Genomic DNA, 18784 nt, shown 5'->3' with positions numbered 1-18784 from the left:
TCTTGCTGCATGCAGGCATGGACTCCTTCATTATCTGAGGAATTGCAAATTGAGCTGAACTCTGCAATCATCAGCGAACAGACCCGCTTCTGACCTTATGATAGAGGAAGGTCATGGATTAAGCAGCTGTAGATAGTTGATGATCGGCCTCCAACAACCATACCCATCTTCCTTTGTGCCAGGTATGACTCCAGCCACTGAAGTTTTCCCCTTGATCCCTATTGACTTCAGTTTTACTAGGGCTCCTTGGTGTCATACTCAGTCAAATGTTGCCTTGATGTCAAGGGCAGTCACTTTTGCCTCACCTCTGGAATTCAGCTCTTTTGTCCATATTTGGGCCAAGGCTGAAATGAGGTCTGGAGCAGAGTGGTTTTGGCGGAACCCAAACTGAGCATCGGTGAGCAGGTTATTGGTGAGTAAGTGTCACTTGATACCACCACTGACTACTCCTTCCATCACTTTGCTGATGATTGGGAGAAGGCTTAAAAAAGGTGTTAATTGGCTGGATTGGATTTGTCCTGCTTTTTGTGGACATACCTGGGCAATTGTTGTCATTGTTGGGTGGATACCAGTGTTGTAGCTGTACTGGAACAGCTTGGCTACAGGCATGGGTAGTTCTGGAAAACAGGTCTTCAGCACCACAGTCAGCATGTTGTCAGGACGTAAAGCTTTTGCTGTTCCCAGTGCACTCAGCTGTTTCTTGATATCACATGGAATGAAACAAATTAGCTGAAGATTGGCATCTGTGATGGTGGATGCTTCAGGAGAGGGCCAACAATGATCGTCCACTTGGCACTTCTGGCTGAAGATGCTTGCGAGCGGTTCTGTCCCCTCTTTGGCACTCACATGCTGGGCTCCATCATCATTGAGGATGGGGATGTTCACAGAGCCTCCTCCTCTCCCTATTAGTTGCCTAATTGTCCACCACCATGCACAACTGGATTTGGCAGGACTGCAGAGCTTTGACCTGATCTGTTGGTTGTGGGATCACTTAGCTGTCTATAGCATGCTGCTTCTGCTGTTTAGCATACACATAGTCCTGTGTTGTAGCTTCACCAGATGGGAACCTCATTTTCAGGTATGCTTGGTGCTGCTCCTGGCATGCTCCTATACTCCTCAGTGAACCAGGGTTGATAATCTATCTTGATGATAATGAAGGATATGGCAGGCCATGAGGTTACAGATTGTAGTGGTATACAATTCTGCTGCTGCTGATGGCCCACAGGGTTTCATAGATGCCCAGTTTTGAGCTACTTGATCCGTTCTTAATCTATTCCACTTAGCACTGTGGTAGTGCCACATGACACAATGGAGGGTGTCCTCAGTGTGAAGATGGGACTTATTCTCCAAGATGACTGTGCAGTAGTCACTCCTACCTACCAAGAGACAGATGCATCTGCAACAGGTGGATTGGTGAGGATGAGGTCAAGTTAGTTATTTCCTTTTACTGGTTCTCTCACCACCTGCTGCAATCCCAATCCTTCAGGACTTGGCCAGCTCAGTCAGTGGTGGTACTACTGAGCCACTCGGTGACAGACTTTGAAGTCCCACACACAGATTATATTCTGTGCTCTTGCTACCCTCCGTGCTTCCTTCAAGTGGGTTCAACACGGAGGGATACTGATTCATCAGCTGAGGTGGGGGATATGGGGGGAGAAAGATGGTGTTAGGTGTTAAGTAGCAGGAGGTTTCCTTGTTCATGTTTCACCTGAAGCCATAAGACTTCATGGGGTCTTGAGTCAACGTTAAGTCGTCCCAGGGCTACTCTTCCTCCACCCCCCAACCACACCACACCCCTCCCCCAACTATTTGCCATTGTGCCCCCAATTTCTGGTGGGTCTGTCCTGCAGGTGGGAAATTTGCTTCGATTGAAGTAGGCAAAATTCACCCAGTCAGATGCAATTGTAAATAGCTTTACAACATTGAACTTGAAAGATTATTCCACACACTATATCATACCTGTAAAAGCTCTTGATGAACACAGTAGAAAGGAAAGGCCTTCCAGCCATTAAGTTATCATAGAATCATGGAATAGTTACAGCACAGAAGGAGGCCATTCAGCCTGTTGAGTCCGTGCTGGTTGCAAGAGCAATCCAGCTAGTCCCACTCCCCCCCAACTTTCCCTGTAGCCCTGCAAATTTTTTTCACTTCAAGTACTTATCCAATTCCCTTTTGAAAGCCATGATTGAATCTGCCTCCACCACCCCCTCAGGCAGTGCATTCCAGATCCTAACCACTCGCTGTGTAAAAAAGCTTTTCCTCATGTCACCTTTGGTTCTTTTGCCAATCACCTTAAATCTATGTCCTCTGGTTCTTGAACCCTCCACCAATGGAATCATACTGCTGTTCCTTCATCGTCACTGGGTCAAAATCCTGGAACTCCCTAACAGCACTGTGGGAGAACCTTCACACACGGAGTGCAGTGGCTCAAGGCGGTGGCTCACCACCACCTTCTCAAGGGCAATTAGGGATGGACAACAAATGCTGGCCTTGCCAGCGACGCCCACATCCCATGAACAAATAAAAAAAGTTTCTCTCTATCTACTCTGTCTAGACCCTTCATGATTCTGAATATCTATTAAATCCCTCTATCTATACTTCTATCAGTATGTAACTCCTTTCGAAAACCATGTATAATTTACTGCATCTGGTTTTAAATCTCCTGAGGATATCCAAGATAATGGCCTTAGAAAGGGTGCAGAAAAGATTTACTGGAATAGTTCCAGTGATGGAGACTTCAGTTACATGGATAGACTGGAGAAGCTGGGGTTGTTCCCCTTAGAGCAGAGAAGGTTGAGAAGAGATTTGATAGAGGTATTCAAAATCATGACTGGTTTAGATAGAGAGAAACTGTTCCCATTGGCGGAAGAGTCGAGAACCAGAGGACAGATTTAAGGTGATTGGCACAAGAACCAAAGGAGACATGAGGAAAAACTTTTTTTACGCAGCGAGTAGTTATGATCTAGGATGCATTGCCTGATAGGGTGGTAGAAGCAGATTCAATCATGGCTTTCAAAAAGGAATTGGATAAATATTTGAAGGGAAAACAATTGCAGGGCTACAGGAAAAGAGCAGGGGAATGGAACCAACTGGATTGCTCTTACAAAGAGCTGGCATTGGCTCGATGTGCCAAATGGCCTCCTTCTGTGCCGTAACGATGCTACAATTCTATGATTCTATGATTCTAATGCTTGGTGAAATTTCTTCCTGATCCCCAGAGTAATCTGGCAAAATTCCAGGATGCCAATCTAACATTACAATCTCCATTCTATGACCATGACTGGGCGCATTCTACGGGATGATATTTTCATGGTCTAATGGCATGAACCATTTACTTATGTTGACCCGATTACCTTTAACTGCACTCATCTTGTTAACCTTCAATCCTCTTTAGATGCTTGTTGGCCAGAGGCTGCAGAAACCTATTGAGCTTAATTCGAAGTGCTAACAAAGACACTGACCTTTTGAACTGAGGTGACCTGGAGTTCAGTCACTGGTCTGAACTGGCCAGATCTGGCCAGAACCGGTTTGAATTCGTTCCACTTCTTAGAGACAAAGGAGGTGATGCTACCTAGGCCCTTGGAACAGAGCCAATCAGGGGATGACATCGATCACTCCAGCAACTTTGAGCCAACCAGAGAAGACAGCATCATTCGAAAAGACAGACTTGGGGGATAATACTGAAGAATTGCTAGCTTGGACTCAGTGTGTTTTTGTTGGTGTGTGTTTGTCTGTGAGGGAGACTAACCCTCGTGGAAGTGGGAACCTTACGTCAGGGACGTAAAGACTACGTCAGGGACGTAGAGACGGCGTCGGGAGTAACAGAGAGAATTGCCTGGCCAGCAGTACCTCTCCTTTCAGGGTAATATAATATCCTTTTTATTCTGTGAACACTCGGGGAGTGTCGTCAGAGAAACCTAGTGGGTGTGCGTTTAAAGCCTAATACTCGGAGTATTAATCAGGAAAACTTAGTGGGTGTGCGTTTAAATCCTAGTTTGAGTATAAAACCGTATAACCTGCTGTAAACTGCATGCCTATATCTAACTAGACGTATAAGTGGTATGTACATGATCTAATAACGTTAATAAAGCGAATTGAGAGAGAATTGACTCTTCCTCTGTGTACTAAGCCAAAACCGTTAACCGGTGACTTCTGGTCAACATGCTTATCCACAAAGAATGAAAATGAAGTGAAATGTTATCCTCCTCCTTCACTTTGTTACTGAACCAAAGGTACCAAATTTACTTTTGCTGTGTTTCTCCCTCAAACTCACTTTTATTCAATATGTAAGCACTGTTGTGCCATCAGTTCAATTGTCAAGTCACGATCTAAAGGCTAACAATTCTGTGTGTAGATAGGGTGAACATAATTCAGTTTGTCAATTTCAATTGCTAACTTTGACCAAAACACCACAAGGATATTTTTGCCCCAACTTTCCACGTTCAGCTTCCTTTACTGAGTACTCCTAAAACAAAAAATGGTGGTCATGTTACCAAAATTTCTTCTCTGCAATAATCACTATCCCAATTCCCAGTGAAAATAATGGAAACAGTGCAGATGCCTGAAATTCTCTCAGTCTATAAAGCTGTAATTCCAGACGAATACAATTTGGACCTTTCCCAAACACCCACACAATCAGATTGCATGTTGACTGTAAGTATAGCTGTTAACTTCTTTCACGGTCAGGCCACCAGGAAAAGGCAGAATGTCAGCACTTCACACACGTCTCATTAAAATCAAACTGCTGACAATCCTGGGAATCAAAATTCTCATCTGTGGAAATATTGCAAAAATATCACAAAATTGCCTGTTTTACTATAGTAACATTGGAATTGCTAGACATAAAAAAATGTCTGGTCATTTTCTAAACTTAAACAAAATGGAAGCAGTTTAAGAAATTTTCCCACCAATAGCCAATATACTAAGTATTATTTTTCCTCTGTTGCAGTGTAGATCAAGTCACAAGTTATAAATCACAAGTAAAATTTGAAGTGGCTTCTGAATTGATGACAAAGATCGAAATGTAATTAATTGAACTTTTTTCTCAACAATAACAGATCGCCCACAGCATTACTGATGCATGGAGCAAGTCATTGGGCTGTGCATCTGGTGGAACCAAGGTGTAGGAGAGGCAAGTCTTGGTGGAGACGACTGCTGAAGCTTGGCAAAGGTGGATGCCGCGTTGTAGGGGGCAGCAGGCTGATTTACAAGAGAAAGTTTTTTTTAAAAAGTCAAGTGCAGAAGCGAAGCAAAGCATGGGAAAAGGCATGGGTGCAATTGGTCATGGGCTCCCTAGAGGCAGAGTTCGAGGCTCGAAGTTCAGGCAACTATACCAACGTGCTGTAAATTAAATTGCAGGTCATTTCTCAGAAATTTTATTCCCAGGAACATTCCCTGCACCTCTACACAACATTTAAAATCATCAAAAGTGTTCCTATTACCACGAGACTGGTTGGAACAGTCATGGTAACTCAATTTTTTTCCTGCACTGCAACTGAATAGAGATTTTGTTCTGGTGGAGTATGATCGGGGAGAAATTCTGCATGACATGAAAGGTAAATAGCTAAAGTAGGAAATAAAAACAACCAATTAGAAGGGAAAAAACAAGGAGAACACAGTCATAACATGGATAAGACAAGAAATTATATAATTAAAAAATAAAAACACATCTTACCAGTCCTTCACTTGGTTTAATGTTTATTAACTGAACCTCCTCTAAACAAGCGCTCTGGCTTAACAAAGGGTCAGATGTAGATCTAATCGTCTGATCACAAATGCCATTAAGAACTTTACACTGGAAAAAAATGGTTACAAATTGGACTATGGGGCATAGTGAACACACTAAGAACAGTCATGTCGATTATGTATTTTTAAAATGTCTAAATATATAGTGCAAATATGATGAAATATTAAATCAAAAACTAAACACATGCATTAACATTAATGACTTTTGCAACCCCTACTTGGCCAGTGTTTTTTGTTTGCAGGTCTCTAATAGATTAAAAAAATACTTTTTTTGAAAAAAAAGGTAACAATTCATCTAGAGGAAGACTTTAAGTTAATGAGCATACCATGTCAACTCAAATCTTAACTGTTGTAATTTATGAAGTTGGTGGAATTAACAAGGTTATTGCAGCCAATACCAGAGGCAGTGCAGTTTAGCACATGTCACCACACTCTAGTCCTCAAACTGCTAAAGTTTTACAATCAGCTTGAAATGGTTAGTGAGAAGACTACTAAATACAAAGTGCTGAGAAGCAAAAGCATAAATTTGATTTTGGGGAAAAGTGCCAGATTTAACACTTAAAATTACTTTACTCTTTAAAAGCACTTTTCAGCAAGAGGAAGTGCTCAAAGTCTACACTGATAACATGTCACAGATGTGAAAAAAAAGTACACAAAGTTCTCTGTTTAGCAATAATGTATATTCAGCCTATTACCAGAAATAGGCATTTTTTCATTCCAATTATAAGAGAATGTCACACTGTGTCCATTATTCAAAGGATTGGACCCAGACTTTTGTAAACAAACAGCACCAGATAATAACCTGGTTAGCTAATTCTTTAATTGGTGTATCATAAAACCACTAGCACTTTAAAGACAACTATCCCACCAACTAGCATTCTATTGTGAAGTAGACGAGTTAAAAACATTAGTAAATGTTTAAAATACACAAAGCCTTAAGAATACAGGGTCAGAGATTCAGCTTTAGGATCAAGCATCAACTGAAAGCAAGAGAGATTCTCCCACACTTTGTTCATGCTCAGATACCATATGGCAGAGGTTCTATCTATTGGCATTGTGGATAAATGGAGTTTCCAGTGAGGTGCTGCACCAAACTGGGAAGGTCACAAGATTGACCTTCCAATCTATGTTGCGTTAGCTCATCTCAGCTGGGGTGGTGGTAGAGGTGCAATGGACCTCAATGCTTTTGAACTAGAGATGAAAAAAAACAAGCTGGGGTTATACTACAAGGATTTTAGCTGAAGAGTATGCATGTAGACAAATGCTCCCCTCATAGTTGAAGAGCATGCCCACATATATTTAAATATAGGAAAATGCCACACCTGTTATTTTTATATCATCTTTTAAATTACAAGCTGGCAATTTACAATTTTGTGTGCATGGAGAAGTTGGTATTAGATTATGGAAGGGAGTGGTGTGTTACGTCATCATGGGGTGGGGGGGGGGGGGACGATGGGGATATTAGGGGGCTAGCATGGGTATGTTCTCTACTAATGAGAGCTCACGTGGACGTGCAACTGCTTCCCCTTCCCTTCCTCTTGCCTCTCTATTGTTTCAAGCATGTTGGGTATATTGAGACTTTAGTTGCTTTTCTGCAGCATCAGAAGTATAAAAGCAAAATGAGTACTTACAACGTTAATAACACCGTCTTCCATTTCAAACACAGTGGAGTCCTGTCAGTAAAAATTAATGCAAAACAAAATCAGTGAGGGAACGCATTTTAGATCTCCAGTAAGTTGTAAACAGGAAACATGATTCCCGATTTAACCAAGGCAGTTAGTTTATTGAGCATATACGACTACTGCAGTGCCTTCCTCACATAAGAGTTGTTAGTTTACAATATAAGTTGTAAGACAAAAATGGAACAGTGGAAAAACTCTGCACATTTGTGTCATGGTTAGAAGGGTAGAGAAGTTCGGATTACTTTGAACATAGGATTACATAGAAAACAAGCCATTCGGCCAAACCAGTCTGTGTTGATGTTTATCCTCCACACTAGCAGTGATCCTAATACCATATGCCCACTCTGTTCCCATATTCCCCTCTTCTTTCAACCACCTATCTAACGTGAAGGAATGTCAATTTCAACACAGTGGGGATGTGGCAAGGGTAACTAGCGTGTAGATTGCAATGTAGTCAGTAAATCAAACACTTAAGGGACAACTTACAATTGTTCAAAATTGTGAGGGGGCAAGGAATAATTTTCGTTTTGGACGGTGGAGGTTGGGGTGGAGGGGGTGGGGAGGGGAGGAAAGAGAAAGGGTGTCACCTTAAGAAGTCTGGATTTGGATAGAACTGTGACCATTTACAAGCTTCAAATGCAGTCTTCTCTTCCACTAGCTAAAGTCCTGTTCAAATAATCTGCCAGAGTGTGATATGAGTAGGGATTCAGTGGAATCTGCAATATAAGCAGTGCCTCAATGCATAAGCCAAATCAGATCAAAAAGATGTGCTTTATACCAATATTACCCCAGATAAATAGCAAAAAGTCTCCTCGTCCAAAGACCAAATCTTTTATCAATGGAGACTGCTAAGCAACAGATGCTTAAAAAGTCATGCCAATTGTGTCTAGCATCTCTTGTTTGATGTGTTCAGCCTTTGTGCTGCGCAGCTTCCATCAGTAGACAGTGGACCAGCACCAACCAGACTAAACACGAAGTGGGCAGTTTGAACCATTTCATCCTAATGAAATGCTGTGAGTGACTTCAACTCTGGGGACAAAGTAAATGGAACACATTACAAATCTGCTAACAATATTTTGTTCTCAAAATACAGTAGCTTTCTTCATCTGTCAATTGTACAATGTAGTTGGTTTTGAGACAGTTTCAAATCCACATTCGTGAGTTATGAATGAATTACAAATTTTAACTGTCACCATTCCAGAAGGAACACAAGCCAGTTATCAGTTACAGGTGGGAGAATGCAACTATTAACGTTTAATTCTGAAAGGGTTTCATTACAAAAATAAAAACAAACAGTTCAGAAGTTTATAGTAGGTATAGCACAGGAGCAGGCCATTCGGCCCATCCTGCCTGTGCCAGCTCTTCGAAAGAGCTATCCAATTAGTCCCATTCCACTGCTCTTTCCCCATAGCCTTGTAATTTTTTTCCCTTCAAGTATTTATCAATTCCCTTTTGAAAATTACGATTGAATCTGCTTCCACCACTCTTTCAGACAGTGCATTACAACTGTAAACAAATGTTTCCTCATGTCACCTCTGGCTCTTGTCAATCACCTTAAATCTGTGTCCTCTGGTTACCGACCCTTCTGCCACTGGAAACAATTTCTCCTTATTTACTGTCAAAACCCTTCATGATTTTGAACACCTCTATCAGATCTCCCCTTAACCAGAGAACAACCCCAGCTTCTCCAATCTCTCCACATAACTGAAGTCACACATCCCTGGCACCATTCTAGTAAATCTCTTCAGCACATTCTCTAAGGCCATGACATCCTTCCCAAAGTGTGGTGCCCAGAATTGAACGCATTACTCCAGCTGAGGCCTAACCAGTGTTTTATAAAGGTTTAGCATAACTTGCTTGTTTTTGTACCCTGTGCCTCTATTAATAAAGCCAAGGATCCCATCTGCTTTTTTATTAAAAAAAACAGCCTTCTCAACTTGTCCTGCCACCTTCAAAGTTTTGTGTATTTGCACCCACAGGTGTCTCTGTTCCTACACCCCCTTTAAAATTGTACCATTTAGTTTATATTGCCTCTCCTCATTCTTCCTACCAAAATGTATCATTTTACATTTTTCTGTATTAAATTTCATCTGCCATGTGTCCGCCCATTCCGCCAGCCTGTCTATATCCTCTTGAAGTCTATCACTATCCTCCTCATTGTTCACTACACTTCCTAGGGAATATTCGACAGTGCATTGGTCTGGGTACAAGGGAGCTGAGGGCACATATAGACACATGGAAGTATGACATCATAGCTATTATTGAAACATGGCTTAAAGAGGGCAGGAATGGCAGCTCAACATACCTGGTTACAGGTTGTTCAGATGAGATAGTGAGGGGGATAAGAGGTATGGGGGTGGCAATGTTGGTTAAAGAAACAATTACAGCTGTGAGGAGGGAATAGTATGTTAGAAGGATCAAATGAGGCCATGTGGGTTGAGCTAAACAACAAAAATGGGGCAATCACACTGCTGAGAGTACGAGAGACCCTCAGTCAGAGGGAGATAGAAGAACAAATATGTAGGCAAAATTCTGAGAAGTGCAAAAACAATAGGGCAGTAATAGTAGGGGATTTCAACTACTGTAATATTAACTGGGATAGAATCAGTGTAAAAGGTATACTTGTGTTTCCCTCCCTCCTCCTCTAACCAAAAAAAAGGAGGCACTGTGAGGAGGGCAAGCAAGTTGACTAGGAGGAGGATCGAGCGACTGCAGCTGCTGGAGGCACAAAGTCACAGCCAACAGGTAAGTGATTGGCTGGTGACTGGTAAGTAGTTTTTCTTTCCTTTTTTTTCTTGACATTGTAGTTGTTGTTAAGCTAACTTTAAGGGTTAAGTCATGGCACGTGTCATGTTCCTCTTGTGGTATGTGGGAATTCAGGGATCCTTCCCGTGTCCCTGGTTCCTTCACCTGCGGGAAGTGTGTCCAGCTGCGGCTACTGTTTGACCACTTGACGGCTCTGGAGCTGCGGATGGACTTACTTTGGGGCATCCGCGATGCTGAGGAAGTCATGGATAGCACGTTCAGTGAGTTGGTCACACCACAGATAAAAATTACTGAGGGAGATAGTGAATGGGTGACCAACAGACAGAGGAAGAGTAGGAAGGCAGTGCAGGGGTCCCCTGCGGTCATCTCCCTCCAAAACAGGTATACCGTTTTGGATACTGTTGGGGGAGATGGCTCACCAGGGGAAGGTGACAGCGGCCAGGTTCATGGCACCGTGGCTGGCTCTGCTGCACAGGAGGGCAGGAAAAAGAGTGGCAGAGCTATAGTGATGGGGGACTCGATTGTAAGGGGAATAGACAGGCGTTTCTGCGGACGCAACCGAGACTCCAGGATGGTATATTGCCTCCCTGGTGCAAGGGTCAGGGATGTCTCGGAGCAGCTGCAGGACATTCTGGAGGGGGAGGGTGAACAGCCAGTTGTCGTGGTGCATATAGGTACCAACGATATAGGTAAAAAACGGGATGAGGTCCTACAAGCTGAATTTAGGGAGTTAGGAGTTAAACTAAAAAGTAGGACCTCAAAAGGTAGTAATCTCAGGATTCCTACCAGTGCCACGGGCTAGTCAGAGTAGGAATGACAGGATAGCTAGGATGAATACGTGGCTTGAGAGATGGTGCAAGAGGGAGGGATTCAAATTCCTGGGCCATTGGAACCGGTTCTGGGGGAGGTGGGACCAGTACAAATTGGACGGTCTGCATCTGGGCAGGACTGGAACCAATGTCTTAGGGGGAGTGTTTGCTAGTGCTGTTGGGGAGGGTTTAAACTAATGTGGCAGGGGGATGGGAACCGATGCAGGAAGTCAGTGGGAAGTAAAGTGGTGACAGAAACAAAAGGCAGTAAGGGAGAGTGTACAAAACATGACCGGACAGATGGTCTGAGAAAGCAGGGCAAAGACCAAGGGAAGTCTAGATTAAACTACATTTATTTCAATGCAAGAAGTCTGATGGGCAAGGCAGATGAACTCAGGGCATGGATGGGTACATGGGACTGGGATGTTATAGCTATTACTGAAACATGGCTAAGGGAGGGGCAGGACTGGCAGCTCAATGTTCCAGGGTACAGATGCTAGAGGAAAGATAGAGCAGGAGGTAAGAGAGGAGGGGGAGTTGCGTTCTTGATTAGGGAGAACATCACGGCAGTAGTGAGAGGGGATATATCCGAGGGTTCGCCCACTGAGTCCATATGGGTAGAACTGAAAAATAAGAAGGATTGTACTACAGACCCCCAAATAGTCAACGGGAAATTGAGGAGCAAATATGTAAGGAGATTACAGACAGCTGCAAGAAAAATAGGGTGGTAATAGTAGGGGACTTTAGCTTTCCCAACATTGACTGGGACAGCCATAGCATTAGGGGCTTGGATGGGGAGAAATTTGTTGAGTGCATTCAGGAGGAATTTCTCATTCAGTATGTGGATGGCCCGACTAGAGAGGGGGCAAAACTTGACCTCCTCTTGGGAAATAAGGAAGGGCAGGTGACAGAAGTGTTAGTGAGGGATCACTTTGGGACCAGTGATCATAATTCCATTAGTTTTAAGATAGCTATGGAGAATGATAGGTCTGGCCCAAAAGTTAAAATTCTAAATTGGGGAAAGGCCAATTTTGATGGTATTAGACAGGAACTTTCAGAAGTTGATTGGGAGAGTCTGTTGGCAGGCAAAGGGACGTCTGGTAAGTGGGAGGCTTTCAAAAGTGTGTTAACACATTCCTTATAAAGTTAAGGGCAAGGCTGGTAGAAGTAGGGAACCTTGGATGACTCGGGAGATTGAGGCCCTAGTCAAAAAGAAGAAGGAGGCATATGACATGCATAGACAGCTGGGTTCAAGTGGATCCCTTGAAGAGTATAGAGATTGCCGGAGTAGAGTTAAGAGAGAAATCAGGAGGGCAAAAAGGGGACATGAGATTGCTTTGGCAGATAAGGCAAAGGAGAATCCAAAGAGCTTCTACAAATACATAAAGGGAAAAAGAGTAACTAGGGAGAGAGTAGGGCCTCTTAAGGATCAACAAGGTCATCTATGTGCGGAACCACAAGAGATGGGCGAGATCCTAAATGAATATTTCACATCGGTAATTACGGTTGAGAAAGGCATGGATATTCGGGAACTTGGGGAAATAAATAGTGATGTCTTGAGGAGTGTACATATTACAGAGAGGGAGGTGCTGGAAGTCTTAACGCGCATCAAGGTAGATAAATCTCCGGTGAAGAAGGCATTCAGCATGCTTGGTTTCATTGGTCAGAACATTGAATACAGGAGTTGGGATGTCTTGTTGAAGTTGTACAAGACATTAGTAAGGCCACACTCGGAATACTGTGTACAGTTCTGGTCAACCTATTATAGAAAGGATATTATTAAACTCGAAAGAGTGCAGAAAAGATTTACTGGGATGCTACCAGGACTTGATGGTTTGACTTATAGGGAGAGGTTGGATAGACTGGGACTTTTTTCCCTGGAGAGTAGGAGGTTAAGGGGTGATCTTATTCAAGTCTATAAAATAATGAGGGGCATAGATAAGGTAGATAGTCAAAATCTTTTCCCAAAGGTAGGGGAGTCTATAACGAGGGGACATAGATTTAAGGTGAGAGGGGAGAGATACAAAAGGGTCCAGAGGGGCAATTTTTTCACTCAAAGGGTGGTGAGTGTCTGGAACGAGCTGCCAGAGGCAGTAGTAGAGGCGGGTACAATTTTGTCTTTTAAAAAGCATTTGGACAGTTACATGGGTAAGATGGGTATAGAGGGATATGGGCCAAGTGCAGGCAATTGGGACTAGCTTAGTGGTATAAACTGGGCGACATGGACATGTTGGGCTGAAGGGCCTGTTTCCATGTTGTAAACGTCTATGATTCTAAAAAAAAAGCACAGAATATTTAAATTGCATTCAGGAAGACTTTTTAGCCAGTACGTAGCAAGCCCAAGAGAGGGGGCAGTTCTGGACTTAGTTTTAGGGAATGAAGTTGGGCAGGTGGAAGGAGTATCAGTGGGAGAGCATTTTGATGGTAGTTATCATAATTCAGTCAGATTTAGAGTAGTTAAGGAAAAAGACAAAGATGGGACAGGTTTTCAATTGGGGAAAAGGCCAATTTTATTAAGCTGAGAAATGACTTAGCAAAAGTGGACTGGAAATAGCTACTTGAAAGCAAATCAGTGTCAGGACAGCAGGAGGCATTCAAGGAACAGATAGTGAGGATTCAGAGCAAATATGGTCCCACAAAGAAAAAGGGTGGGACTCCCAAATCTAGAGGCCCCTGGATGACAAGGAGCATACAGGGTAAGATAAGGCACAAAAAAAAGGGAAGCTATGTCAGATACCAAGAGCTCAATACTGCAGAAAGTCTAGGGGAGTATTAAAAAGTGCAGGGGTGAAATTAAAAAGGAAATTAGGAAAGCAGAGAGGGCATGAAAGAATGTTGGCAAGCAAAAATCAAGGAAAACCCAAAGATGTCTTATAAATACATAAAGAGCAAGAGGATAACTAAGGATAGAGTAGAGCACATTAGAGACCAAAAAGGTAATCTGTGTGTGGAGGTGGAAGATATGGGTATGGTTCTTAATGAACACTTTGTGCCTGTCTTCACAAAAGAGAGGGACGATGCAGACATTGTTGTTAAGGAGGAGTGTGAAATATTGGATGGGATAAACATAGTGAGAGAGGAAATGTTAAGGGGTTTAGCATCTTTGAAAGTAGATAAATCACCAGGCCCGGATGAAATGTATCCCAGGCTGTTAAGAGAAGCATGGGAAGAAATAGCGGAGACTCTGACTATCATTTCCCAATCCCCTCTCGCTACAGGTGTGGAGCTGGAGGACCGCTAACGTTGTACCATTGTTTAAAAAGGGAGAAAGGGATAGATAGAGTAATTACAAGCCAGTCAGCCTAACCTCGGCAGTGGACAAATTATTGGAAACAATTCAGAGGGACAGTATTAATCATCATTTAGAAAGGCATGGATTAATGAAGGACAATCAGCATGGATTTGTTAAGGGGAGGTGTCTGACTAACTTAATAGAATTTTTTGAGGAGGTAACAAGGAGGGTCGATGAGGGTAGTGTGTTTGATTTAGTCTACGTGGATTTCAGCAAGGTCCCACATGGCAGATTGGTCAGAAAAGTAAAAGCCCATGGGATCCGAGGGAAAGTGACAAGTTAGATCCAAAATTGGCTGAGTGGCAGGAAGCAAAGCGTAATGGTCAACGGGTGTTTTTGTGACTGGAAGGCTGTTTCCATTGGGGTCCCACGGGGCTCAATACTAGGTCCCTTGCTTTTTGTGGCATATATTAATGATTTAGACTTAAATATAGGGGGCATGATTAAGTAGTTTGCAGCTGATACAAAAATTGGCTATGTGGTTGATAGCGAAGACTGCAGGAAGATATCAATGGACTAGTCAGGTGGGCAGAAAAGTGGCAAATGTAATTCAATCTGGAGGAGTGTGAGGTAATGCATCTGGGGAGGGCAAACAAGGCAAGGAAATACACAATAAATGGGAGGATACTGAGGGACCTTGGAGCGCATGTCCGCAGATCTCTGAAGGTGGTTAAGGCAGCATACAGGATATATTCTATGCCTTGGCTAATAAAGTAAGAGCAGGAAGGTTGTGCCAAAACTGTATAAAACACTAGTTAGGCCACAGCTTGAGTACTGTGTACAGTTCCGGTCACCACATTATAGGAAAGATGTGATTACACTAGAGAGGGTACAGAGGAGATTTACAAGAATGTTGCCAGGGCTGGAGAATTTTAGCTGTGGAGGAAAGATTGGATAGGCTGGGGTTATTTTCATTCGAAGAGGGGAGGCTGAGGGGAGATTTAATCGAGGTGTATAAAATTATGAGGGGCCGAGATAGAGTGGATAGGAAGGACTTATTTCCCTCAGCAGAGGGGTCAATAATCAGGGGGCATAGATTTAAAGTAATTGGTAAAAGGATTAGAGGGGAGCTGCGGAAAAGTTTTTTCACCAGGGTGGTAGGTGTCAAACTCCCTGCCTGGAAGGGTGGTAGAGGTAGAAACCCTCTCCCCATTTAAAAGGTGCTTAGATGTGCACTTGAAGTGCTATAACCTACAAGGCTACAGACTAAAAGCTGAAAAGTGGGATTAGGCTGGATGGCTTTTTCTCGGCCAGCACAGACTCGATGGGCCGAATGGCCTCCTTTTGTCCCATAAATTTCTACGATTCTATGACTACTTTCTGACCCTTAGTCAATTTTGTATCCATGCTGCCACTGTCCCTTTAATCCCATGGGCTTTAATTTTGCTAAAAAGGTCTATTATGTGGTAATTTATCAAATGCCTTTTGAAAGTGCATATACACAACAGCAGCACTACCCTCATCAACCCTCTCCGTTACTTCATCGAAGAACCCAATCAAGTTATTCAAACACGATTTTCCTTTAACAAATCCGTGCTTTCATTTATTAGCCCATACTTTTCCAAGTGCAAATTAATTTTGTCCCGGATTATTGTCTCAAAGCTTCCCCACCACCAGTGTTCGGCTGACTGGCCTATAATTGCCAGGTTTATCCTTCTCCCCTTTTTTGAACATGGGTGTAACATTTGCAATCCTCCAGTTCTCCAGCACTTTCCCCATATCGAAGTTGGTGGATGGTTTTGTATTCTTATTCCAAGTTAGAAGTTTATTCCAGTACTAAATAATTGGGTAATTATGATGTCAGACAGGTGATAACCTTGTTCCTGATATATGCCATTTCTTGGGCAGAGGGGGCAATGATGAAAGAGAAGGGAGCAGAGAGGGAATACTGCACAACAAAATTCATATCCTTTTTTAAAAAATGCACATTAATATTCAAGGTAGCTGGTATGTTACTTCATGTCCACAGGGCCAAGCTTCATGACCCTGCATAAGATTGGTTCGTGACTTGAAGAATATTGAAGTGCACTCTCAGTGACTCCAGACTTGTATAAACCAGTTACTTCTGCCTGTTGTGCACTGGTTGAGGTCATTAACTGTCCATTGCTAGAAATTACACTAGTTTCATAGTATTATATTGGAGGCTTTTAATGTCCATTTAACATCCAGAAATCATGTGCTTTACAGTAGGATTACTACAAGTTAGAAATGTTTCACTACTTTGAAGGAATTCCAACATAAAATTTCATGTAATTCACCTCTAAAGATATAATCAATATAATTAATGGTAGCACGACTACAGATGGTGATTAAGTAAAGGACTCTTCCCAGGCCAACCCTCTATTCTCTCAGCAATCCCTCCCCCCACAAATGAAAATAGCTACAAGCAACTAATTAACAATCCAGCTTCTGAATAGGAAATCCAACTATTAGCACAAATGTTCCCATTCGTGACACAGGGGTTAAAACTACCAGGGTGTACAGCATTTAGGACTCGGTCATTTTATGGACCCTGTTTATTTACTGCACTTCAAACAGACTTCAAAACAGTTTCTCAGTTTGGACAGTGCCCAAGTTTAGCAGCCCCAGTAGTTCTGTTGCTTACCGTTCAAGGCAGCTCCTAAATCTAGCTTCATATTAAATTATTCCCTTCTTGAAACAACTTAAAAGTGGACATGGAAATCCTTTGAAGTTTGGTGGGGGGGGGGGGGTTCAATCATTATTTCTGCCCAGTGAAATTTGGCCCACTATTACAGTTCAACTACTTCCAAAGAAATGCTCATGCAAAACAGTTTATGAACACCAGAGACATTACTTTTGTTATGTAAGTCATGTGGGGCAGAATTCTTCCCATCTAAAAGATCCCACTGATCAACTGTAGTTGTTTCCATGATCAACAGCCACAGGTACTTTTGGCTGTACCCAAGCTAAGTCAGAAACTGGTGCTGTGAAATGTTGGTGTGTCAACAACCGTGGCACGCACCATTAACACTAAACAGGATTCATACAAGACAAATGCCACATTTCCACTAGGCCATGTGACGTGCCAAATGCAGGCTAGGTTCTTTCTCCTATTCGGAGATCCGTACAGGGCATCTCATGCTTTGGTTACTTTTGGGACTGCCAAAATGAATGAGAAAGGAGGGAAGTAAATACAGTTTTAAAATGTTTACAATTATACTTTTGTCCTTTTACAAGATTCCTCCTCAAACATGGCAGTATACGGGTCCACTAGTAAAAAAAAATTTGAGATTGATTCTAGACAGATGTAAAACATCTCTTGTACTTTTGTGAAAAACTGTGCAACAATTGCAAGATGTTTGGATTGATCTATTAAAAAAAAAACAGCCTTGGCCCTATATATTATGCAGGGGTGAGTGCAGCATGCAAAAACATCCAAATATCAAGATAGTTGAAGGTACAGCCCATGCTTTGAAAGTCAATACTTCCAGCACTAAAATATCTACAGTCTCCAATTTATCACCTGAAAGGGAAGACGATGCAGAAGATACCAATCAAGGAAATCGTACCAAGAAAGAAGTTCCAGAAATGGGGGAGTGGAGGGCCACAATAGTTTTGTCAGTTTCTGTAGCCAGACACAGTACAGAAAATTACAGATAACTGAGACTACTTTAACTATTGGTATGGTGTTGCTCGCTGGTAGCTGGTCTTAACCTGTCAAGTTCAGAGGGGAAGTGAAAAAGGAAAAAGAGGGGCAAAGAGAGAGAATGAGAATAGGCTGGCAACTAACATAAAAGGGAATCAAAAGTCTTCAATAGGCATATTAATGGTAAACGGTAGTAAGAGGGGTGGGGCCGATTAGGAACCATAAAGGATACCTACTCATGGAGGCAGAGGGCATGGCTTACATACTAAATGAGTACTTTGCATCTGTCTTTACCATGGAAGAAGATGCTGCCAAAGTCACAGTAAAAGGGGAGGTAATTGAGATACATGATGTGTAAAAATTGATAGAGGAGGTACTAGAAAGATTGGCTGGATTTAAAGCAGATAAGTCACCCGGTCCAAATGGGATGCATCCGAGCTTGCTGAGGGAAGTAAGGGTGAAAATTGCGGAGGTACTGGCCATAATCTTCCAATCATCCTTAGATATGGGGTTGGTGCAAGAGGACTGGAGACTTGCAAATGTTACACCTTTGTTCAAAAAAGGGTGTACAATAATCCGGGACAAAAAAAATATTCACTTGGGCAAGTGTAGATTCATTAAGGAAAGCCAGCATGGATTGGTTTAAGACAAATCGTGTTTAACTAACTTGATTGAGTTTTTTGATGAGGTAATAGAGGGGGTTGATGAGGGCAATGCGGTTGATGTGGTGTATATGGACTTCCAAAAGGTGTTTGATAAAGTGCCACCTAATAGGCTTGTCAGCAAAGTTAAAGCCCCTGGAATAAAAGGAGCAGTGGCAGCATGGATATGGAATTGGCTGTGACAGGAAACATAGAAGTGGTGAACGATTGTTTTTCGGACT

General features: G+C 42.5%; 1 protein-coding gene across 1 annotated transcript in view; it reads right to left on the bottom strand.

Annotated features, from left to right (window-relative positions):
* Window positions 1-18784, bottom strand: part of LOC137324827 (connector enhancer of kinase suppressor of ras 3-like) — a 319399-nt gene that overhangs the window by 205668 nt on the left and 94947 nt on the right. Inside the window, exons 5-6 of the mRNA XM_067989554.1 lie at window positions 7377-7418; window positions 5675-5794 (exon numbers count right to left, since the gene is read on the bottom strand). Of these exons, the coding sequence (XP_067845655.1) occupies window positions 5675-5794; window positions 7377-7418 (162 nt within the window). The remainder of the gene's footprint in view (window positions 1-5674; window positions 5795-7376; window positions 7419-18784) is intronic.

Source organism: Heptranchias perlo, chromosome 8, assembly GCF_035084215.1.
Source record: "Heptranchias perlo isolate sHepPer1 chromosome 8, sHepPer1.hap1, whole genome shotgun sequence".
In the NCBI taxonomy this organism is placed as follows: Eukaryota; Metazoa; Chordata; class Chondrichthyes; order Hexanchiformes; family Hexanchidae; genus Heptranchias; species Heptranchias perlo.
The sequence above is the reverse complement of the archived record's forward strand: the minus strand, read 5'-3'. Positions and strand labels throughout refer to the sequence as shown.